Raw genomic sequence first — 25,404 nt, forward strand, 5'->3', positions numbered from 1 at the left:
TACTTTAAGAGGTATCGGTCTAGTTATATCATTTTATTGCTATATGTCGATGACATGTTAGTTGTAGGATCATATATAGAAGAGATTAGGAAATTGAAGTAGCAAATGTCAGAGGAGTTTGACATGAAGGACTTGGGTTCAGCCAAGCAAATACTTGGGATGCGGATCTCCAGAGATAAGCAACAGGGAACGTTGCGATTATCTCAGTGGGAGTATATTAGCCGTGTATTACAGAGATTTAACATGAGCAGCGCCAAACCAGTAAATACACCATTGGCTGGTCACTTCTGTCTCTCCAAGGGTTAGGCTCCCCAGACAAATGAAGAGAAGGACTTCATGGCTAAGGTACCTTACACCTCAGCCATTGGAAGTCTCCTGTATGTCATGGTTGGTACCAGACCGGACATTGGTCAAGTAGTGGGAGTTGTTAGTAGGTTCATGTCAAATCCAGGGAAGACTCATTGTGAAGCAGTGAAGTAGATTTTGAGATATCTACGAGGCACTATTGATAAATGCCTATGTTTCGACAAAAGAGATTTGAAAATTTGAGGGTATGTTGATGCCAATTTCGCTAGTGAAATTGATCATCGCTGAAGCACCACCGGATATGTATTCACTGTTGGCACAACAACTGTTAGTTGGATGTCACAGATACAAAAGATTGTTGTCCTATCCACTACAGAAGTTGAGTATGTAGCAGTGACAGAAGCTAGTAAAGAGATGATTTGGCTTCAAGGTTTGTTGACAGAGCTCGAAATTAAACAGGAGAGGAATGTTTTACACAGTGACAGTCAGAGTGCAATACATCTAGCAAAGAACTCTGCATTTCATTCCAAAACCAAACACATTGGATTACATTATCACTTCGTTAGATCTCTGTTAGAGGATGGAGTGTTGACAGTAGAAAAAATTTAAGGTAGCAGGAATCTGGCAGATATGTTGACAAAGGTGGTGACTACAAAAAAGCTGAAGTTGTGCTCAACTTCAGTTGGTCTTCATGTTTGAAGACAGATTTGAGCACATCATTTATTTATATATTGGTTCAGATAGTATCTCCGTCTCCAAGTGGGAGATTGTTAAGCAAATATGGAAACGGAGAAAATGAAAATGGAATTTAATAGCCTTGAAGAGGATGAGCTGCAGTGGAGGAGCCAACTTTCATGCTCTGGAATGATAGTATCCGCATGTTAAAATAACCCATTAAATATCCCAATTACTCCCTTCCTTTCCTATCCATTCAATATAGTTATATAATGAATCAATTGTATGTGAATGTGAATATAGTGAAGTGAGCGAGCGAGGAGTGTGTGAGTGTTGAAGGTGAGAGAGAGAAAAGTGTGACAAGAGTTGAGTTGAGTGTGTGTCTCTTCCTCTTGTTTTTCTCCCAGGTTATAGTATATTTGGTGTGCTCTCTGGACGTATGTCAGATTAGACCGAACCACGTAAATCTAGTGTTCTTATTTTGTGTGCTTGTTTTGCTTGTGTGTGATTATTGTTCCTAGATCCCTAATAGTTAGGTGTAGCTCCTATAGAAGACAAGATAAGGGAGGGATGCTACTGCCCAGTCAAGGATAAAGCCTTGCTCCAAAGGTTCCTGGTCCAAGGGTAGTGCAGGAGGATGCGGTTAACTGATTTTGCATCAACCATGCAAAGAAAACACCTATTGGTGAGGATCAACCCCCTTTTCTGCAAATTTTCCAAGGTTGAAATCTTCACATGCATTGCCTCTCAGGCTAGAAAAACAACTTTTGCAGGGGTTGTTGTCTTCCAGATGTGAATCCAAGGGAGGTTGATGTGATTTGTTTCCACCCGGGAGAGTAAATAGACATATGGAAATATCATTACTATCTAGTATCCATTTTGGCTTACAGCCTATTGTAAGAGTAAATGAAGAGATGAAATTCCCAATCTGCGTCATTTCTAATGAAGGGAATATTCTTGAAGATTCTCTGATTTGATATTTGAAGATGTTAACCGATGATGGCATTCTTGTCACAGGTGAGGCCAAAGATGGAAGGAAATGTAGCGCTTAGAACCCTTTGGTCACACCAAGTGTGCCCTTTTATATGTCAATAATAGAGAAGACAAAAAAAACAAAAATGCTTCCATCCAAGCCACGTAATTACTAAAAAAGCATATTCTCTTCTAAAACTCCCCCACTTAGGCTGGAGGTGTATAAATATTACCTTTAGAACCTTTAGACAAAATAAAGCCTTCGTGAAAATGTCACCTGAAGCGCTAGGTTTCTAGCGATTTATATGGCTGCTAGATTATCCGAAAAACATATCTGTTGTAAGGTTATAGATTGAGAGAAGAAGAGAAGAAAGAGGAGAAAAAAAGAGGTGGCAGTTTTCCTAGAGCATACATACAGCTCCAGCTTCCAAGTCTGCCATCTTGTATACTAGTAATAATATATGCAAAGTACAAAAAGGCCCCCACTTATTCAACCTAATTGCTAAAAAATAAAATATTCTCTTACTAACACTCCCCTATAAGCTGGGGGCATATAAATACCACTTAACCCCAGCTTGTGACAATTGTTAGATAAGGCAGGCTTAAATAAAGGCTTCTTGAAAACATTTTGTTGCTGATCCACAGATTTCAAAGAGTTCTCACGACCTTTTTCAACAGATCATTTGTTACAAAATCACAGTCGACTTCATTGTGCTTTGTCCTCATGAACATTGCATTGCCAACAATGTCAATGACAGTTTGGTTATCACAAAACACATCTATTGGTTTTTTTGCCAAGAATCCCATTTGTAACATTAGAGACTTCATCTGTATAAACTGACTTATAGTCTGAGCCATGGCTTGGTATTTTGCTTCAGCACTAGATCTTGCTACAATAGTTTATTTCTTGCTACTCTAGCTTGTTCCTTGTTTTAAAAATGTTCAGCATCCAATAATATACCTTCAATCATCAACAGAGCCAACCCAAATGCAGAGACTACCACATTGACTTTGTCAAACTGGGATTTAGGAGATTGCATAAGATGATAAATGGCCTTATGCAACCTATATACTTTACTCTTCCTCCTCATGAGCAACATACCCAGGAGGTTGTTACATCTATACTTCTTACAAACCAGACATCACAGCCTGATCTGGACTCTTGGGCATGGGCATCACTAATCTCAATCTGCAGACAATATAATCAACAAACCAACCTGTTAGCATGGGTTATGGAGGGAATCAAACCATCACACACGCATCAGAACAAAAATAAGGTCCAATGAAGCCTCACATGCAGGTGTGAAGTAGAATCTGCAGGCCTTTGGTCAGCACCTAAGGCTGCATATGGTTGTCGTCGGAGATGGTCTTAAGGGTTGGTATGATTGGTGAGGGCTGAGACTGTTTGTGGTGTGATTGTTTGAAAAATACGAGGGAATTGTCAAACAAGAAGTGGCAATGACGTTAGACAATTGATAGTGGTTTTGAATTGCTCAGGTACAGATGACCCATCTGGGACGAGGAAGAGGCATGGTGATGTGGGGTTTGGCTGGGGACAACTTTATATGCTTAGGTCTCAGATTTTTGCTCTGGTATCATGTTAAAAAAAATTTAATAACTAGAGGACCTGCCAAGTTGTTAGTTTGATTTCTGTTCTTTTTATAATAAATCCAATGTACAATAAATGACAATGATATTCTTACTAACTTATTGACCTATACCAGATATATTGTTTCATTTCGCTCTTTTCAAATCTTCTTTTTTTTTTCACATTGTTGATAAGTTCCCTCGGTTACATTATACCCCTTTTTGCATATAGGCATAGTTTCATTTTAAATTTTTTTTTTTAATTTTTTCCCACTAAAGAATGGCATGCAATCTTTATACCATCCTACGTACATGTTGTTTAATAGTTAGTGAGGACTATTGAGGTACTTGTTTTGTGTTTTATTGTTCTAGTTTTTAATTGTGTATTGTTGCAATATACCTAACAGGTTGAGATTTTTGAGCCTAAATTGAAAAGATTGGGCATATTTTCACTTCAATGTAAACTCAAGGACATCTACTTTCCCTATATTCAGGTTTGCTTTTGTTACTTGCATTTTTTTTTTCCTATGTAAAAATATAATTTGCTAGTGTTTTGTGCATGCCTATGTTTTTTTAGTGGTGTAAATGACAATTCTTATTTTGGGGCATTAAATTGGTAATCTTTCAAAAGGATTGGGTAGAAAACTTTTTTATAACTTTTTCCATTGCTTTCTTGGTTTGTTCAATTTTGCCTACATTGCACTCAATGTCCTAAGTCTCTTTTTACACGTTGTCAGTCCCATGTTCGAGTAAAGCAGAAGGTTTGCATTATGTAGCTAATAGGTAGTGTAAAACTTGTCAGATCTTTATGTTATGCATCCTTAACTAATATTCATTGGAATTTCCCTTGCAACCCAAGTGTAGTGAAAATTTGGTGAGAGTGGCCAGGTCATCACTTTGAAGCAAGGATCCATGTCAATTACGGTGTCAAATATGCAACAGTTCCCACTTATCTCGGACGTGGGCAGGAGATGAAGCTAATTTAGGAGACGAGGGTTAGATTTGCAACTTGGAATATAGAAATACTTATGGGGAAAAGTATGGAGATAGTTGATGCAATGACATAGTTTGCTTTTAAGAAAGCAAGTGGGTAGGGGAGAAACTATGGTACAATGGGAAAGGGCGCAAGAATAGGGTAGGAATCATTTTAGACAAAGACCTATAGTGTTGTAGGTGTTAATAGAGTAGGGAACAAAATCATAAAAAGCAAGATGGCTTTAGGTCAAGTAATAATGAATGTCATTAATGCCTATGCTCTTTAAATAGGCTTAGAAAAGAACTTAAAATACAATTTTTTGGAAAGTATGGATAGTATTATGCTAGGGATATTAAGGACTGAGAAATATTCATAGGAGTTAAGTTAAAGATATGGAGATAAAAATGAGTTTGGGGACATCATCTTAGACTTCGGCATGTCATATGATCTTGTCATAATGAATACATTCTTTAACAAGATGGACACCACTGAATAACCCTAAGAGTGCACAAAATAAGTCAAATATATTTTTTATTAACTAGGAGGGTGCATCATTTATCTTGTAATAATTGTAAAGTTATCTTGTGAAAGTTTAACTACACAACATAGAGTTTTAGTGTTAGATATATGTATTAAAAAATGGAAGAGAAAGGGTAATATAAATCAATGTGAGAAAACTAGATGGTGGAACCTAAATAGAGAAATTGTAATAAAATTTAGCGATAGATTGATTAAAGAAATTGATTGGACAATAGGGGATGGAGTAGAGATGAAAAGTCTTTTGAGTAGGATGTGTAGTTCTATTGAAAAGATAGCAAAATATATTTCAAGTTAATGAGGAATATTCTTAGCTAGTAAAGAAAGTTTCTAATGAGATCAAGATGTCCGAAAAACTATAAAGACGAAAAAAATTTGGTATAAAACATGACGAAAGCATAGAGACACAAAAAACTTTGAAAAGTATATAGAGGTAAGAAAAGATGCAAAAAAGACTTTTAGTGAAATTAAACATAGAGTATATAATTATTTCTATCTAGATTAGATACAAAAGTAGGGGAAAGAGACATATTTAAACTTGTTAGAGCTAGAAAAAGAAAAAGCAAGGACTTAGGTAATGTAAAATGTATAGAAAGTGAGGATGATAGTGTCTTGGTTAAAGGAGCTGACATGATAGAAAGATGAAGTTACTTTAATAAGCTATTCAATGAAAGCCAAGTAGAAGACTTAAACTTAGAATTGACAAATGGGGGAAACAACTGAAATATTGAGATTTGTTCTCACAATTAGAGTTATTGAAGTTGAGTTTGAATTAAAAAAATATTAAAAAATGGAAAAATTATAGGGCCTGATGGCATCCCAATTGAAGTTTGGAAATGCCTAGGAGGTAATGGAATTGTATGGTTGATTAATTTATTTAATGCAATTATAAAATCTAAGAAAATGCTAGGTAGCTTAGATGAAAGGAGGAAAAAATAATTTAATACCTCTATAAAAAAGAGTGAAGGAGATGTTCAAAATTGTAATAACTATAGTGGAATTAAACTTATGATCATACAATGAAATTGTGTGAAATGGGCAATTGAATAGAAATTGAAGTTCGAAACAAAGGTCTGAAAAGTCAATTTGGTGACTTGGGAGATCAAACACAAAAAGAAGATTAATTGAAAAGTTTAGGGAAAAGAAAAGGGACTTATATATGGTTTTAATTGAGTTAGAGAACCTATGGTAGAGTGCCTAGGGTAGTTCTATGGTGCGTTTTAGGAAAAAAAAAAAAGAAAAAAAAAAGGGAGTATGCAGTAGGTATACTAATGTCTTTAAAGATATGTACAATAAAGTAATGACTAGTGCTAAGATATAGGTGGAGAGTATAGGAATTTTTAATCACAATAGGCGTACATCAAGGACCTATTTTGAGTCCTTATCTTTTTGCACTAGCAATAGATGAACTTATGAGGAGTATCCAAAATGAGATTCCATGGTCTATTTTGTTTGCAGATGATAGTGTCTTGTTTGGTAAGTAAAGGGAAAGGTGGGAAGTTGCTCACATGATAAGTAGAGTGGGATGAAGGAAGTGAATATATTCGACGAATGGGAGAGGCAATGAAGGCCAACTGAAGAGGCAACTAAAGGGAGCTTGACTGACTTTCCTTTGAGAGGGAGATGCCCAATATAGTTCTTTTGTCGTGTTTGCATTTAATGATATTTGTTTGTCTTCGTGCTAGTGTAACTGCATGGTACTTCTCATACCTCATTCCTTAGCAGCCAAAGTTGCTTTGGATTATTGGCCCTTTCTTGTCGTCCCCTGCGTTCTTCAACTAGGGGTGGACTGGAATCTAAATTATATTAATAGAGAGAAGTTTTAGAATCTAGAGGTTTAAGGATAAGTAAAATAACTAGAATATATTAAATGTAATTTTGTTCATTATAAGAGGAATACTAGAGAAAGATTAAACTTGATGGTCAAGAAATTAATTTAGATTTTGATACCTTGGGTCTATTGTGCAAGCAGAAGGAGAAATGATAGAAGATGTGAAGATAAATGGAGAAGTGCTTTGAGCGTGTTGTGTGATTGTAGAATACTCTTAATATTAAAAAGGAAGTTTTATAGGACAGCTATAAGACCAACATGTTATATAGAGTTGAACAACTAAGAAACAACAATAGAGGTTGCCAAAATGAGAATAGTAAGGTGGATGTGTGGTGTAACATTAAAAGATAGATTAAAGAATGAACATTTTCTTAGTTAGGCATAACACATGTATTAGATCAGATAAGGAGGGGCGACTTATATGGGTTGGGGCCTTTAAGCATCTGCAACATAGGCCAAATAGTGCATTAGTAAGTAGTGAGCTAGTTATTACAAGTGGCCGAAGTGGGGGCGGAGCGAAGAACAGTTGCATGAGAGAGTTCTTGGACTTCGCCAATGTGAATGCCCTCATTGATCTCCCTGTTATTGGTGGTGCTTTCATTTGGTCCAACTCTAGGGATCCACCTTCTTGAGAATTGATAGATTCCTTGTGTTAGTGAGATGAGATACTCACTTTCCCAAAACCACTCAAGAGTTCCTTCCTAGGCCCACGTTAGATCACTTTCTTATCCTTATTGACATGGGTGGAATCAAAGGGGACCAACCCCATTGTGCTTTGAAAAGATGTGGTTAAAGCACAATGGCTAGGGGACCTTATTAAGCTATGGTCGTTCACGTTGCATGTTGAGGGGAAAGCCAGCTTTGTGCTAGCTTCAAAAATTAAGGGATTGAAAGAGAAGCTCAAAGTGTGGAATAAGAGCACATTTGGGAACATTCAAGCGAACAAGACCATTATTCTGAAAGACATCAAGATCCTTGATGAGCAAAAGCTAAGACAAGGGCTCAGTATTGATGAAAAGGCCAAAAGAGTTTTGTTAAAAAGTGAGCTAATTGAGGCTATTAGCCTTGAAGAGATCTCCTGGAGGCAAAAATCTAGAGCCTTATGGCTCAAGGAGGGAACTCGGGATACTAGATTTTTCCACCAAACTGTGAATGCCCATCGCACACTGAACATCATTTCTAGTAATGAAATTGGGGAGAACATCTTAACTGAGCAAAAGGATATCAAAAAGGGAATCTGCAACTTCAATAAAGCTCTTTACTCTAAATCCAAAAGCTGGAGACTTTTAATGGACGGATTGATTTTAAATCTATCAACCCCTCCACTGCAAAGTGTCTTGGGAGACCTTTTGAGGAAGCTGAAATTGTCCAAGCCATTGGAGATTGCAATGGTGACAAAGTGCCAGTGGCTAGATGGGTTCTCCTTATCATTCTTCCAGTCAAATTTGGGCGAGCTCAAGCTGGACTTTTGTAACACTTTTGAGGAATTCTTTAGATCGGATAGATTTTTGAGTAGTATCAATGGGCATTCCTTACCTTGATCTCGAAGAAATCCATGGCAATAAACTTAAAGGACTTTTGTCCAATTATCTTGGTGTGAATTATTTATAAGATCCTTGCTAAAGTCGTTTCAACGAGGATTAAAAAAGTCACTCTGGAAGTCATTGGGCAACATTAACACGCCTTGGTGGTGAGAAGACAAATCATGGGTGCAGCCCTCTTAGCTAATGAGGTGGTGGATGCTTATCGAAGGGAATATAAAAATGGGGTAGTGTGCAAACTTGACATGGAGAAAGCTTTCAATCACATCAACTAAAACTTCCTTCTCTTTACTACTATTAGGAAAATAGGTTTTGGGGAGCGTTGGTGTAGTTGAATCACTCATTGTGTCAATACACCAAGCTTCTGAGTGTTAATCAATAGGTGTCCCATCGATTTCTTTCGCTCCTCTAGAGGTTTGAGACAAGGGGAACCTCTACCCCCTTTTTGTTCATTGTGGTGATGGAAGTGTTGAGCTTCATGTTGGAAAAAGCCACCATAGAAGGGCTACTCAAAGGCCTTAGAGTTGGCAGGCACGAAAGGTCCATGGAGGTCACATATCTCCTATTTGCAGATGACACTATCATTTTTTGTGAGGATGACCCTCTCCACATTCTAAACCTGAGATGTGTCTTGGCAAAGTTTGGGGCAGTTTCGGGTTTGAAAGATAACCTTGGAAAAAGTGAAATCAATTCGGCTGGAGAAACCATAGATGGGCCTCTCCTTGCTGGCCTTGTATGCTGCAAGATAGTTAGTTTCCCCATTAATTACTTTTGGGCTACTTCTTGGTGCCAAATTCAAAGATAAAGGAGAGTGGGATCCCATCATTTAAAAATTTGAAAAAAGGCTGGCTGGATGGAAGAGGAATTTCTTATCAAAAGGTGGCAAACTCACTCTCGTTAAAAGCACCTTGACAAATCTCCCTGTTTACTTCCTGTCTCTCCTTACCCTTTTGACTCCAATTGTCAAGAGACTTGAAGGAATTCAGAGGAGGTTTCTTTAGGGGAGCTTTGGGCCAGAATTCAAATTTCTCCTTGTCAAATGCGTCATGGTGAAACAACACTTTCATTTAGGAGGCTTGGGTTTGAAGTCCCTCCACATTTTCAATAAATCCCTGTTAGGGAAATGGTTGTGGAGATTCATGATTGAGAAAGACCACCTTTGGCGGGCATTCATTGCTGTGAAATATGGGCTTGAACATAACGATGAGATCTCCCATGCTAGCTAAGGATCACATGGTGTGTAGGGGTGTGGAATTTCATTAGGAAAGGTTGGAATAATTTCGCTTCTGGTATTTGATTCAGGTGGGGAATGGGTACAACATTTATTTTTGGCATGATTTGTGGGACGATCAAGAAGCTCTATAGTGTCTTATTTTTAGCCATTTACAACTTGGCCCGAGTCAGTTAACATATTCAAACCTTAGATTAGGGGCTCTTTTCTTTTGGAGCATCCCCTTCCTTAGGAATTTGGAGAGCTCACAGACTTTTACAACTTTCTCTACAGCTTTCACCACCATAATAGTACTAACCCTCTTGTTTGGGCCTTAGATGAGGAGGGGATCTTAACTGCCAGATCCTTCTATAGGAAGCTCTTCCCTTTGGACTCAAAACATATTTAATTTCCCTTGGACTTAGACTTGGAAGACAACTGTCCCCACAAAAGTTGCCTTCCTTGCATTGGAGGCAACCCATGCTAATACTTTAACTCTAGATAATTTGCAAAGAAGGGGTCTGTTAGTTGCCAATAGATGTCCCCTTTTCATGTGATGCAGGGGCTGCATCAAGGTTCTACAGCCATGGAGAAATTAGAAGAGATGAAAGAAGGGGAAGCAAGGAGAGAGGAGATACCAAGGGGGAAACTCACTTTCAATTCAATTCAAATTCATCAACAACTGTCTACAAGTCTACAACATGGCTTTCATACACTATTTATAAAAACGCATCTTTACATGAAATTACACATAAATCCCTGAAACTACATTACATTACAAACATACCCTTACTTTACATTGATATTACAAACAACCCCCAAATGCACATAATCCTATACTTATTAACACTAAACACACATAATAAACTACTAACTTAACCCCGCAATTCCTTAACCCAGCTCTTAATTTTTTCTAGTATCTTCCTTAGGTCTTACTTCTTGTTCTACGTCAGCACGACTGAGATAGAATTTGTCAAGCACATCCTTCTTCATTGCACTTGGACCAGGAATCTCTGGAACATGGCATTGTCTCTAATCGGACAATGGTGGCTTATTGCTAACTCTGTGGGAGGGGAACTCTGGGACAAGAAAGGGATTCAGGCGACAAAGGAGTAGAGAAAGGCTATGTCCCTCATTCCCCTTGCTATTTTCTGGTTCATTTGGAAAGAGAGGAATATGCAAGTGTTTAAAAATTTAACCTCAGCAATATAGATTGGCAAAGAGCATTGGTTTACCGCGGTCAATAGCTGGCATAGTGGGACTGTTGTCAGTGATTGTGATGTAATATTTGAGTTGTGTGACACCCTTCAAGTTGCTCGACTTACTGTACCATGGGTCGGCATCCCCTTGATGCCTTTTCAATTAAGTTTCCTTCACCTATTAAAAAAAAGGGTTAAGGGTAAGCCTAATCTACTTGGAATAAGATAGTAGGGTTTAATAGCCTTTAAATTGTCAGAGGAAATTGCCCATGATCATGTAAATTGGCGGGAAAGGATTAATGTTGCCAACCCCACCTGGTGAGACTTGAGGCTTGGTTGCTGTTGGTGTTGTTTCTTGTATTCATTCAGTATTCAATGGAATGTGTGGTCTTAGTTTCTCTAAGCAGTGTGCTCCAAGTCTAGCTCATGTGTACTAAAATAATTTTTTGGAACCTAACTTTTTTTAAGCGTGAGTTGCATGTGTGGCAAAGCTATGAATTTTTTTTTTTTAGCACTAGAGCCGACCTCCAAAAAGGGGGGGGGGGGGGAGGGGACTACAATTAACCCACACGTTTTCAATAATGATAATGTAATTATATGGTTAGTATTTAATGGGGAAGGGAACACACTATCGGCTATTTATGCTTCTTTAATGGAAGATATCCAAAACAAATGGATTGATGTTAGGGAGTAGTTTGTTTGGGGTAAATGGGTCAAACACAATGAAATATATGAGATAAAAACTTTGATATTTCAATTTTTAACATTATATATGTTCAAAAGAATAGCCCCCTTTATATTGAGTGTAGCTTCATTCTTGAGTGTTGTTAATAGATATTTACTAAAAAGCTGTTGCACAGCACTCAAAGGTTGTCTCAAGTGATACAAGGTTGAAAGTTTGGTGGTTCAAGGGAGCTTCATAGACTAATTCAGGTTCACAACCAAAATATTGTCATTTAGGTTGGTTTAGAAATTGTTTGCAATTCTAGTGCTCATGTGTATGACACGCTTAATGTAAATATTTTTGTTGAAGAATCCATCATGAAGTCTTTTGATGCCAATGGATTTACCAAGTAAAAAATAAAATGATGTCACGAAGTTTGTATAATTTGATTTAACAGTAGACTTTTATTCACATGAAATAAGTTATATGGTAGTTGAGAATGATAATATAGTGCTGCAGATGCCAACTTAACTGGTAATTGGTGCTTTCCCATATACAAATAACTCTTCGCTAGGACTAAACTCTGGTTTAGCAAATCCAAGCTTAGTGAATTTTATTGCATGGATGATTTAATGCGAGTCACATTTCGATATTACATCAATGAAAAACACTTGTCAGTTAACATTGCAGATACCCTTAATTATTTAGCTCATTTTGTGGAGACAAGATTGAGTTCAAGAAAGAACAATGACAAGAAGATCGATTTTCAGAGATGTTGCTCGGATTGGGGAGAATAGTGGAAAAAGATGATATAACCCTCTCACATTCAGCGACTTGAGGAGGCCTTCTTATGGAATTTGGCGGGATGCTACTTGTGAATTGAATTTAGCTTCTTTTTTTTTTTAAATGTTTATTAAAACAACAACAACAACAACAATAAAACCAAGCCTTAAGTCCCACTAGGTGGGGTTGGCTATATAAATCCTTTTCCGCTAATTTATGCAATCATGGACCATTTATTTTGATAGATTCAGGGCAGTTGATTCCTTATTCACTATCTCCTTTCAAGTTATTTTAGGTCTCCCCTTGCCCCTTTCACTGCCCCTTAGAGTAACTAGCTCACTCTTCCTTTATGGCACACTTTGTGACCTATATTGCAAGTTTCCATACCATCTGAGTCGTCCCTCCCTTATCTTATCTTTTGTAGGAGTTACACCTAACTTATCTTAAATTTGTTCATTCCTTAATTTATCTTTCAGTGTTATACCACTCATCCATCTAAGCATTCTCATCTTGGCCACTTTTACTTTTTAGATATTCTATTTCTTTGTCGCCCAATACTCTGATCCATATAGCATAACTAGTCTTATAGTTGTCCTATAAAACTTCTATTTTAATTTTAAGGGTATTCTACGATCACAAAACACACTTGAAACACTTCTCCATTTTACCCTACTTGCTTTAATTCTATGCATTACATCATTTTCAATTTCTCCTTCAACTTGCATAATTGATCCAAGGTATCGAAATCTACAAGTGTTATTTATTTCTTCATCATCAAGTTTAACTTTGTCTCTAATATTCCTCCTATTATTGCTAAAATTACATTTCATATATTTAGTCTTATTTCTATTTATCCTAAAGCCTCTAGATTCCAAAACTTCTCTCTATAATTCTAAATCAGCCTCCACTCCACCCCTAGTTTCATCAATTAATACAATATCATCTGCAAACAATATACACCATGGAACCTCACTTTGAATACTCTTAGTCAGTTGGTCCATCACTAAAGCAAAAAAATAAAGGCTCAAAGCAGATCCTTGATGTACGCCTATGGTGATTGGGAATTCTCTAGTTTCTCCATCTATAGTCCTTACACTAGTCATTACTCCATCGTACATATCCTTGACATCAGTATACCTACTACATACATCCTTTTTTTCTAAAACCCACCATAGAATTTCCCTAGGTATCCTATCATATGCTTTCTCTAGGTCAATAAATACCATATGCAAGTCCTTCTTCTTTTCCCTAAACTTTTCCATTAATTTTCTTAAAAGATATATAGCTTCTGCAGTAGATCTCTCACGCATAAAACCAAATTGATTTTTTGAGGCATTCGTTTCTAACCTTAATCTTCAACTAACCTTTCCCATGGTTTCATCCTATGACTCATAAGTTTAATTCCACGATAATTACTACAATTTTGAATATCACCTTTATTTTTGTATATAGGTATTAAAGTGTTTTTCCTCTTTTCATCTGGCATTTTCTTAGCTTTTATAATTGCATTAAATAAATTAGTTAACCATATAATTCTATTATCACCTAAGCATTTCCAAACATCAATTTGGATGTTATCTGGTCCTATAGCCTTCCCATTTTTCATTTTTTTTAGTGCAAACTTAACTTTGTTAACTCTAATTTTGCGAATAAATCTCTTATTTTTAGTCTTTTCCTCATTTGTCAAATCTAAGTTTAAGCCTTCTATTTGATTTTCATTAAACAACTTACTAAAGTAACCTCACCATCTTTCTTTAAATCCTGGTCCTACTCCATTCTTATGTTTTTCTTTTCTAGTGTACCAAAGTTTAATTCCTGATTTATCAATTTTTCTAACTTTCTCCCCCACTTAGTTTTTTGAATTATATTAATTCTTCTTCTATTTATTGTGTCCACAATTTCCATGTTTTTACCTGTAAGTGTCCCTATATTCCAAGTAGCTAATCTAATCCTACTTTCCTACACTAACTTCTTTATCTACCCACGTCCAAAATGATGTAGGAACCCTCGCCTATTGGACACTATACGTGGGTTCCAACATGGCGCATCGCTTCGGTGCGACGACCTAGCCCACCCTCACCTACTTTTTGCTACACTCGAGTGGTACAAGTGCAACGCGTCACTCGTAGGGGATGCCCCATCAAATATTTGGCAAGGATTCATATCATAGTCATCTGAGAAATTTTACGCTGGCTGTCAGCTACCTAACGCAACCATCCTCCTTTACCTGGGATTGGGATCGGCTGTGTGTGAAAAGATTAGGAAATTAAGTGCATCACAGGCGGAGTTTGAATGTTTATTGAGAAAAAGAAAAAATAAACGGACATAGTGACAGATTGTGGAATCTTGTTATTGCAATTTTGTTTATTTCTAGTTTTTATCTTGTGAAGTCTTTGTCATAATAAATTTTTAAGCTAAGTGAGACTATGAACTGAGTTGTGTTTTTGTGTGTGGCTTGTGGGTTCGGTGATCCCTTGAGAGGGTAGTTGTTACCCTTCTCTTGCGTCCCTTTCCTCTCGCTCTCTCTCTCTCTCTCTCTCTCTCTCTCTCTCTCTCTCATGTTCCTCTATTATCTCCTCATCATCCCATAGTTGCCCCTTCTTCTCCTGCATCATGCAGCCTTTGAGAGAACCTGTGGGTCAAAGGTCAAAGTATCTACATTTTTTTTTGAAATCTCTTGTTTCCTTTGGTTGAATGTTGTTAACATCATCATTATTTTCATAAAAGTATATTTGTTTCATTATGGGGTGCTTCTGTGTTTTGCAGTGTGATGATGTATCCAGCAAAGGCAAGACAATCATGCCTATTGAGTTTCAGGTCTTACTTGTTACTAGATTGGTTTTTTATGTTTTGAAATTTTCCCAATTGTTCTTTATATTAATATTCTCTTCTTATCATTACCACTGTATTTTAGATGTTTTATTATCAGTTATGATGTTCTTTCAATTTGCTCTGGGAAACTGTTGTCTCTTTGCATCTGAAAATTGTATTTTTTTTTTCCTCGTAGAAGAAAATTTCATTCAAAATAAATTTTGCCTTTTTTTAATTATATATATATATATATATATATATGTATGTATGTATGTATGTATGTATGTAAAAGGATGGGTCGAGCCTGGATTCAATGTTAAGGGTGTTATATCCAAGACCTAAAGGTTAGAAGTTCAAATCATTGAAACAATTCCTCCAAGCATGCTGGTAAGACTTCGCACATCTTGCCTTCTCCATACCCCCAATTGGCATGAGAGCCTTACGCACTAGGTATTACATTTTTCTTTTTTTAATATGTAAAAGGGGATGTGTAGTGCCTGTTTTTTAATTTTTATATATATATATATATATCAGAGTCCACTAAGAAATAAATTCTCCCTGTCTTTGTCTCCCTATTTATCTAAGAAATTACAAGTTTTAAACACTGAAGCTTAGATGTAAAGGCTCACTTTGGTGATCCCTTTGTTTTCACTATGGGTTGCCATGCAACAACATATTTAATAGAATGGGGTAAGGGTGAAATGAAATAATTAAAATTTCTATTTACCCTGACTTTTTTTTTTTTTCATATTCCATGTTTGCGCTAGGAACCATATAATCCATTTGTTTTTCTCCATTGTTTAATTTATTTCCATGAACTTTATACTTTTGCCTTTTTTCGTAATGTTGAATGATAAGCTCAACCAGTTATATTTTATGCCATTTTCTCAGAATATTGTGTATTTATCTTCATGTGCATTTCAAATGCCATCCCCCCCCCGGGTGAAGCGCCCCTTTTATTTATTCTCTCTCGCTTTCTTTCTCCATGTGTAGGGTTGTGGGTGTGCGGTGGACAGCTTGTGTAGTCATATTTATGCTTTAGTGTGTCAAGTGTTTTAAGTAGTAAATGCCATGAGAATTCTGAAGAATAAGTTAATGCTTTCCCAGGTCAATGGCATTGATTTAGCTGAAATTGAAAGTGGGGAGATTGCAACAACAAACTTGCACTCTTGTAATGGTCCTGAATTTGTTCTACAACTTCGTTTTGACTGTAAGAAGGACAATACTGCAACTAGAGGTTCAGGTTAGTAATCTGTAAATTCTTTCTTGTTTTATTATTATTTATGTTATAGTGGAAAGACAGGACCTTTTGTTTCCTTTCCATTTCTTTTTTAGTTAATTATTTTATGTGAGCAACCTTGACAAATTTGATGTAAATGAAATGCCAGATTTGATAGCTTTATGGTTTTTAAGACTAACAAATTTCCCCTGTTTTAAAGGTCTCCAGAAGGCTCATGCATGCTTGAAGTGTGTTTATTTTCCTATTGTGGAGGCAAGATAACTCTTTTTTTTTCCCTTTCTGTTTTCATCTGCTTTTGAAATTTTGGAATTGTTTATAGTGGTAAAGAAACTTATTTGTGTGAGGCATGGTGGGGGGTGGATGGGTTTCGTGATTTGCTCAAGAGTAGGGTAAAGAGAGTATTGAGAGGATTTTGGAAAAGTTAGATGCTGAAGGACTTGGAATTTCAGAAAGCTATGAAACATTTAGTCGCGTATCTATTCGACGGCTAGGTCGTCTACTTCCAGATGCTCGATGGGTGAGTTGCCTAATTTTCTGTTTTTCTTGTCCAAGTATTGCTTTTCAGTTTACAGTTAACTTTAGGAACCACCACTGTCCTGTTGTATTTAATATTTAGTTTCTTTTCCTATATCCTATATTCACAGTCTGGAGTTTCATAATTTATATTTGGGTAAAATTCAGCAACACCCTCTGAGTTTTCAAAATGTAACACTGCACCCCCTCAGTTTTTGACAACTAGCAAAAAACCCCCTGAGATTTAGTTTTATTGACAAAGTGAACCTTCCGTTAGTCAACCATTAAGCATATATAGAAAATTGAATTTTATCCAATATAATTACCTCCCCTCCCCCCCCCCCCTCTTCATTCAATTGTGATAGGAAAATGATATTAATTTATTGACTCGACCCATTGACATTAGCATAATAACATAAATTATTATTTCAAAAAAAATTAAAATATATGAAAAATGAAGTATTAATAAAATTGAGAAAAAACTGTAAATTAACCAGCTGACCTGGATAAACTGACCCAAACTGTAGGCTCAATCAATTAATGTAAATTTGAGTTGCTTTTTTTATTCATTTATTTTTATATTTTATACACAAAAGGACTAACATTTGTTCTATGATTTTAATTCTGAAGTTTGAACTTTGCGTTTTTAATTTTTATCTATATTTTTCTAGCAATATATTTATAAATTATTAGTTATTAGTTATTACAATTTAAAAATATTTAGCTATATTTTATTTATTTTAATTTTTTTTTTTATGATTTGTTATCATTATTCTTTTTTTTTTTTTTTTCCTTTTCAGATATTTTAAAAATTTTTAAATAATGATATAGTTATGATGTCATACTTGTGTCAATTAGTTGACTCAAATTAGGACTAGTTGGGCTAGTCAACCCAAAAACTGGTTAGACGTATGATTAGTTTAGCAATTTGATTTTCAAAATATTATATTTAATTTACCAATTTTCTTAAATTAATTTATTTAATTGATGTCATTTTTCTAATTTATCTTAGTACAATTGAATGAAAAGGTAAAAAATGGCAATTTATTAAGGTGAAACATCATTTTTTTCATTTGAACTTAACAGTTAACTAGCTATTGAGTAACAGAAGGTTCTTTTTGTTCGTATAATTAAACTTCAAGGGGAATGGGGGGTTGTTAGTTTTCAAAAACTCAGGGGATGGAGTGTCATATTCAAAAAACTCAAGGGATGTTTTTACCCTTCATTATTATATGCTACATTGTCTTTGAAGTACAATATCATACATGTAGTGACACGAGGGAAATATGCATGTACAAGACCTAAATTTTTGTATAAATTATTAATTTGCATGAAAATACTTGCCTGTCACTCACATGATTTTGTAGGATGAAGATTCAGCTTGTCATGGTCATTTTGTATTTGTTACACCTACCAGTGGAGAGATTTTATTATGCATTATTCACCTTTCAGGTAGGGAAAAATGATGGTTTTGGAGTGAAATTTTTTGGTATGGGAGTGAGATAATTTAGGGGCCAAAATGCTCGGAAGGTTGTTCAAGTGGTTGTGGGAATGAAGGAAAAAATTGGGGAGAAGAGAGGATCTTCTAGTAGAAAAGTACCAAGGTTTTTAAGAAGAGATTTAGAAGGAAAGTTATCTATTGTTGAAAATCCAAGTGTTCAGTGGGCTGCAACTAGTGTGAGGGAAAGCAAATGGAAGAAGAACAAGAAATGGGGGATCTCTCAGGTAATGATAGTGAAGTCCTTAGTGAGTTTGACTGTGATGGGAGAGGGGGGGGGGGGGTGATGCTTAAGGATGAAATTTGGGAGAAATATGGATATGGTTCCTGTTGTCTAGGGCCTTGTCAACCTCAAAAGCTAGCTTATGGGGTGAGGCTTTCCGTCACACTTAAAAACTGACTACCAAGTCCCTTCCACAACCGATGTGGGACAAACCCCAACAGTTCCAACTCTTTTGATTTACTTTGGGATTTATTGAATCTCTGATAAAAGGTTTGGAGGGGATTCCTATTTTTGAGGGTGGTGGTATGGATAATTAGCTATATAAGGATGGAATTTTGCCTACCCATGTGGAGGAGATTTCTGGGAAGGACACAACAATTGATGGATGAGATGGTTTTACGATTGTCTAATCCTAGAGTTAATGAAGTTCGTTTTGATTTTTACAAAAGAAATGCAAAGAAGGGCCAGAGAGAACTAGCTAATCTAAACTACTCGATGAACTACAATGGAAAGGGTTTGAAAGGGGTTTTCTTGGTTAATTTTTCTTTTTTTTTTTTTCTCCTTTTTTGAAGATTTCCTATCTTCATCTAGGTTGTAATTCCTCCTTTTTCTACCTAACTTATTTTTTTGTTTATCAAAAAATTATTCAACTCTCAGGTTGTAGTAAATTTTAGCGTGAGAAACTTTACAAACATCCAATTGCGTGGGGGGGGGGGGGGTGTTAAGAAAACCTGAACTAACACTTGCAATGATCTTGGAGATATGAAAAGATGCAATCTAGTGACTTAGGAAGGTTGCTTGTATCTTAAATAATACAGGATTATCTAAAGGCTTCCAAAGGTACTGGTCTCAGTTAAGGCATCTGCCAAGTTACCCTATAAATAATCCAAGAGCAACCATATCACACTATCATCTTTTGTGAGGATGAGCCGAAGCAAATTCTTAACCTTAGATGCATCTTCCTCTGTTTTGAAGCAGTTTCGGGCTTGAAAGTAAATTTTGGCAAAAGTGAAATCATTCCATTGTGACTGGCAGTTGTGGTCCTTACTTGCAGGCATCCTCAGCTGTAAACTTGGTGCCTTCCCTATTGCCTATCTTTGCCTCCCTTTGGGAGCAAAGTTTAAGTACAAGGGTGTTTGGGATCCCATTGTTGACAGGTTCGAAAGAAACTCACTGATTGGAAAAGGAACTTTTGTCAAAAGGTGGTAGACTCTCATTAAAATTTCTCTGTCCAATCTGTGGTTTACTTATCTCTTTTCCTTATCCCTGGTACAGTGGCCAAGAGATTAGTGGGTCTCCATAGAAGATTCCTTTGGGGGGTCACAGTGAGGTTTTCAAATATCATCTTGTTAAATGGGGGGTGGTCAAACAACTTTTATAAAAGGTTGGCCTTGGCCTTAGATCCCTTGTTATCTTTAATAAGGCCCTCTTGGGAAATGGCTTTGGAGATTCATGACTGAGAAAAGCCAACTTTGGAGGGATGTCATTGCTGCCAAGTATGGTCTTTATCAATTATCAGAATGGTTGGACCTCAAAAGTTTTAAAGGAAGCTCATGGTACAACTGTTTGGAGATATATCAGAAGGGGATGGGAGAAATTTCTTTTCTCATCTATTTCCTTGTGGGAATGGAGCTGATGTTTTCTTTTGGCATGATATTTGGTGTGGGAATTCACAACTCAGCTCCTATTTCCCTTCCATTTTCAGACTTGCGAGTAACAAAGATGCCCTTATTAGCCAACACTTGGAGTTCACTAGTCAAGGATTGTTTGGGATAGTCCTTTTAATAGAAATGCTTTTGATTGGGAACTTGATATTTTTACAGATTTTTTCAGCAATCTCTATCAGTCTCATTATGATGCCTGTTCCTATGGGCCCTAATGGGTTTTGAGGAAAGATGAGAACTTCACTATCAGCTAACACCTTAGTTCCCTAGCAGGGAGCAACACTAACTTCCCTTGGAAGCTGATTTGGGAAACAGCAGCCTTTTTAAAGGTTGCTTTTTTCACATGGGAAGCTACTCTTGGAAAGATCCTTACTATAGAAAAAAAATTATCACTCTTATCAATAGATGCTTTTTATGTTTGAAGTAGGAGGAATCGGTTGATCGTGTATTGTTCATGCACCAAGAAATTGTCGAACTTAGCCATCTCCATTGTAAATTAGAAATGGGTCACTGCAGCTACAGTGGGAGGTGAACTGTGGCTTGGAAGGGGATCAGATCTAATGAGAAAGGGAGAAGATCTTTCTCCCTCATTCCCCTTTGCTATTTTCTTGGCCGTGTGGAATAGAAAAGCCTTTCAAGGAATTCTCTCTCCTATTCTGGCTGCCATGGACCATTGGATTGCTATTTGGACAGTGGGAGGTCTTTGAAAGTGTTATCTCCAGATTCTTGCATCTTGTGTTTGGATATCTCAGAATCTTCTCCTCCACCTCCTCTCTCTCTCTCTCTCTCTCTCTCTCTCGTGTGTTGCACTGTTCTTTCACTTGGAGGATTTGTGTGCTTTGGGTGGAAAAGGGGCTCATATTTGTTTAGTGAAGATCTCTTGTCTTTGCTTCTCTCTGCTCCTTTGCAGCAGGCTGTTTTAAGGGCCCCGGGGGGGGGGGGGTGTGTCTTTTTTGGACCTTCAGCGAGATTGGAAGGTGGTCTTATTTGGACTCTAGTTTACTTCTTTTATGTTTTCTTTTTCCTGTTGGTGGATGCCTTATTCTCTTTTTTATACATCCTTCTGTAATGAAATCCCATTTTTTTCTATGGAAAAAAATATAGATGGCTACTTTAGGGTCTGTTTGGTATCATTGTTGTTTTTTGTTTTTTGTTTATGTTTCTGCACAATAAAGAAATAAATTATAAAAATGCATTTGTTTATGCTTCCAGTTTTCTGTTTCCTTTGTCAATTTTCAGTTTGCAAAAAAACTAAAAACCAGATTTTATGGCTTTCAATTGTTTTGGCAACCTGCTGCCTAAAACTTTAATATCTAGATTATATTTTTTTTGGATTAAATCATTCATTTTGCACTTTTAAATAAAAATAAAAATAAAATGATCATTTGAATTTAAATATAATTAAAATAAAAATATGCATATATTTCAAAAAATAATAATAAACCCAATGCAATATATTTTTCTATTTTTCAGTTGTCATGTCTAATAAAATTTTTATTGTAAAGTAAAATTTGCAAGTATAAGAATTAACTAAAGTAATTATAATAAATTTTATTTTTTTAATGTGTTATTTTGCAATTTTATTATTTTAATCATATTTTATAAGATTATTTGATTTGAAGAAAAAAATGACCATTTTTTAATTAAGTTTTTAACTTTGTTTTAAATTTATAAATATTAACCAAACTGGTTGCTGGTTTCTGGTTTTTAGTTTCTATTTCTGATTTTCATTTGTATAATTTTTTACAATGATACCAAATGGCCTCTTAATTTGTTGTGGAAAACAAATGTATTCCTTATTTTTCAAGTTTCTCTTGGCTGAGATATCCTACACAGCTTGTGAATTACCAAGGAAAATGAAACAAGTAGAATTTTTTGCGAAAAAATTGCACTTTTTCTGTTTGTTTTGCTATATTTTGTCTGCATCTTTTTTATTTCCCAATGCCTTGAATACATGTATCCATGGTCTTAAAATTCCACAAAATTGTCGAAATTTCCTATTTCCGTCACTCTTGAAATCGAAATGGCAGTCGATTTCTGTCTTGCATAATTTCTGTTGAAATTCAACAAATCTTCCTAAATTCATCAAAATCTCGAAATTTTAGTGAAACTTGTAGAATTTTGAACTATACAATGAAATTTCCTCAGAATTCAAATGAGAGATTTAGGAGTGAAGTGAAATTTCTCTCTTAATTTGTTTTATTTATTTTTATCGTAACAAAAGATTATTGCAAGTGCTTTTGAAATTATATGAAAAAATAAACTTACAACAACATTTTATTCAACCATTAATGTGTAAATTATCATTATTTTTATAATAAGTAATATTTAAATGATTTATGAATTTCATTTTTTTTAACTAATTCACTAAATATGTTTAATGTACATTATCTTACAAATATGTTTGATGCACATATTATATTACACTTCTCTACCTCATACACAGTATTAGATGTATTTACTTGTAATATATTAGTCCTAAAACTTACATTATTATGTCTACTAATCATTTCTAAAGCTTCATAAAAGAATTCCATGCTTTACTATTGATTTTCATTATTTTTTCAAATATAAATGAAATTTCTGTCGAAATTTTCATACTTTTGGAGCTTCGAAATTTGTGTCGAAATCGAAATTTAAGACCTTGTATGTATCTTACCAACATTGAGATGTTGGACAACTCCTGCAGGGCTGCAACTAATTTTGTCATTTTCTGCTTTACCACAGGCACAACTTCCTTTCATGGAACCTAGGATTAAGAAAGGAGACAAAGCTCAAATCCTGAAGAGATCTTGCTTAAGAGTCAAATGCTTCATTGGTAAAGTAAACTTATTTTTTATTATTAACTATCAAGTTAGCATATCATTGTTTATCATATATCATAAAGGATGTACAAGCATGGTTATTTGTGAACTCTTTTGTACCATATTATGATATGAAAGTCGTCGTGTTCCTTCTCTTTTTCCTTAAGTGGAACAGTGTTGTGGTTGCAGATACTGATGCTGGTTTTGATCCAACACCTTACAAGGTAGGGATTTTCTTTGACATATATGTGTTTGTGTGTGTGTGTATTTATGCATATGCATATGCATTTATATTTTTAGTCTTCTCAGGTAGTGTGCATTGTATAGTGCAGCTGGTGCCATACTTCTGAAACATCTCTGTATGGTACAAAATTCTTGAGATTTGCTTGCTTGATTTTCTTTCCAGCCAGTTCTACATGCATATTTATGGCCTTTGTTACGCTTAAATAACCTTCATGAATAAACAAAATAAAAATCAAATAGATTTTTTCTTAATTAGGAGGGTAGATCATTTATCATTAAGAATTGTGAGTTATCCTAGGCAAAAGTTTGACTACAAATAATAGGTTCTTAGTGTTTGATATATGCATTAGAAAAAGGAAGACAAAGGGTGAAATAGATCAATATAGCAGACTGCTAGGTGGTGAAGGGAGAAAATATTAAAAATTGAAAAAGGTAAAGTAATAAAAGAAAGCGAGTGGACAGTAGAAGATAAACATGAACACAGACACCATTTGAAATCATCGTCACTAACACCAGGAACCTTTCATTTTTCAAACCTAGCCGGCCTGTGGTTCTCACAGATCAATTCTGCTATCATCATCCCTAAGACCAGGAACCTTTCGTTTTTCATCAATAACCTAGCCTTGTCTGTTCAAAGCCTTTTGCATATTATCAGAAAGCATCGTCGGAAATCAGAGGACTCGTTTTCCACCAGAAACTCATCCTCAACCATCCAGAATCCATCATACATTATTAGTAAAGCTTCGTCAGAAAACTCGTCTTTCCGCCAGAAATTTCTCATTGGAGACTCTTTTTTTTTTCTTGATAATTATCTCCTTTGTCTTTTGAATTTCTTCTGAACCAAAATTTGTTTTTGACTTTGTGAGCAACATATTTTTCCTATCAGTTTGGGATGCCTAAAGGAGATTATATTTATGAAAATCTTGGTTTCTCAGGGTACTGGATTAGTTCACTTGTTCATATGAATAACTGTGGTAGATAGTGCATGTCTGTTATATGGACAGTAGCTGTAGAAATACTGCAACTACATTCATCTTGCTGCTTTTATTAAATGATGATAGATGAATGCTTTTTTTTTGTCTTCCAGACTGACTTGGCACATCATCATCCTTATACTGTTGCGCTGAGAAATTTTGGCAATAAGCCTCTTCAGAATGATAAAGGTAATGATAGACCATTTCAAATGGCTGAAGTATAGTCATTTAGTCCCTTTGGATTACAATGTCTTTTCCTTGTGAATCTGCTAGTCAAATAATTTAAACTTTACCTGTAGATGTCAACCTTGAAATCTATAAAGATGAGAAACCATTGTCTCTATCACAACTGGAAAGGGACTATCAAGAGTGGATTTTCCAAATGCATGATCATTATGATGAAGAAATTGACTGTGGTGAGGACCAGCCAGTTCTTGTTATCAAACCAACAAACAGAAAAGGGCTTGGCATTTCATCTGATGGTGAGCATTGATTAGTTTTTCTTATACTAAATTATTATTTACTTTCAGTTATGTAAATTAGCTTAGCATATAAGTGGTCCGGGCTTTAAAGTATTTGAGTTTTTGTTTGTATCTGACTAGGGATTTATCATATTATTCATATATGCTAATTTTATAGTTTATTACAACTTGTAGTTGCCAGGGTTCATCGGATTATAAGGAGGAAAGGAATATCATGGAAATCTGGACAGAAAGTTAAGATCCTCAAGGGGGCGTGTACTGGATGCCACAAAAACAACATTTATGCTATATTAGAATATATATTGCTTGAGGGATTTCAAGGGGATTCAGGCGGTAAGTAATGTATACATATGCTGGCGTTGGAGGAGTTTGAGCCCTAGTCTTATGTTGATCATTCTTCTAAAATGGCATACTTTTTTTGTCTTAAATCCTACCCATATTACTGATTTACAGAGTGGACTTAATTTTGCTAAGTATATGACAGGATTGCCTTGGGACACCTGCAATATCTTAATTTTACATTGAAATTATGATAGATATGTTTATACTTTATACCCTTGAAAATTTTCTGTGTCAATGGCATGTCAAGTAGGGTTCTTCACTTATTTTTGTAAAACACTGTTCTCCATTTAGTTTGATGATGCTAAACTGTTTCACTTTTCTTTAAGAAT

The 25,404-nt window shown here is 35.6% G+C and overlaps 1 protein-coding gene across 4 annotated transcripts in view; it reads left to right on the forward strand.

Annotated features, from left to right (window-relative positions):
* Positions 1-25,404, forward strand: part of LOC131146193 (structural maintenance of chromosomes flexible hinge domain-containing protein GMI1) — an 88,151-nt gene that overhangs the window by 28,798 nt on the left and 33,949 nt on the right. For all 4 annotated transcript variants that reach the window (XM_058095587.1, XM_058095589.1, XM_058095591.1 and 1 more), the window contains exons 11-20: positions 3,948-4,034; positions 15,048-15,098; positions 16,200-16,335; positions 16,532-16,584; positions 16,721-16,849; positions 22,958-23,048; positions 23,224-23,258; positions 24,365-24,440; positions 24,551-24,733; positions 24,908-25,066. In XM_058095587.1, the coding sequence (XP_057951570.1) occupies positions 3,948-4,034; positions 15,048-15,098; positions 16,200-16,335; positions 16,532-16,584; positions 16,721-16,849; positions 22,958-23,048; positions 23,224-23,258; positions 24,365-24,440; positions 24,551-24,733; positions 24,908-25,066 (1,000 nt within the window). The remainder of the gene's footprint in view (positions 1-3,947; positions 4,035-15,047; positions 15,099-16,199; positions 16,336-16,531; positions 16,585-16,720; positions 16,850-22,957; positions 23,049-23,223; positions 23,259-24,364; positions 24,441-24,550; positions 24,734-24,907; positions 25,067-25,404) is intronic.

This window comes from Malania oleifera, chromosome 13, assembly GCF_029873635.1.
Source record: "Malania oleifera isolate guangnan ecotype guangnan chromosome 13, ASM2987363v1, whole genome shotgun sequence".
Lineage (NCBI taxonomy): Eukaryota > Viridiplantae > Streptophyta > Magnoliopsida > Santalales > Ximeniaceae > Malania > Malania oleifera.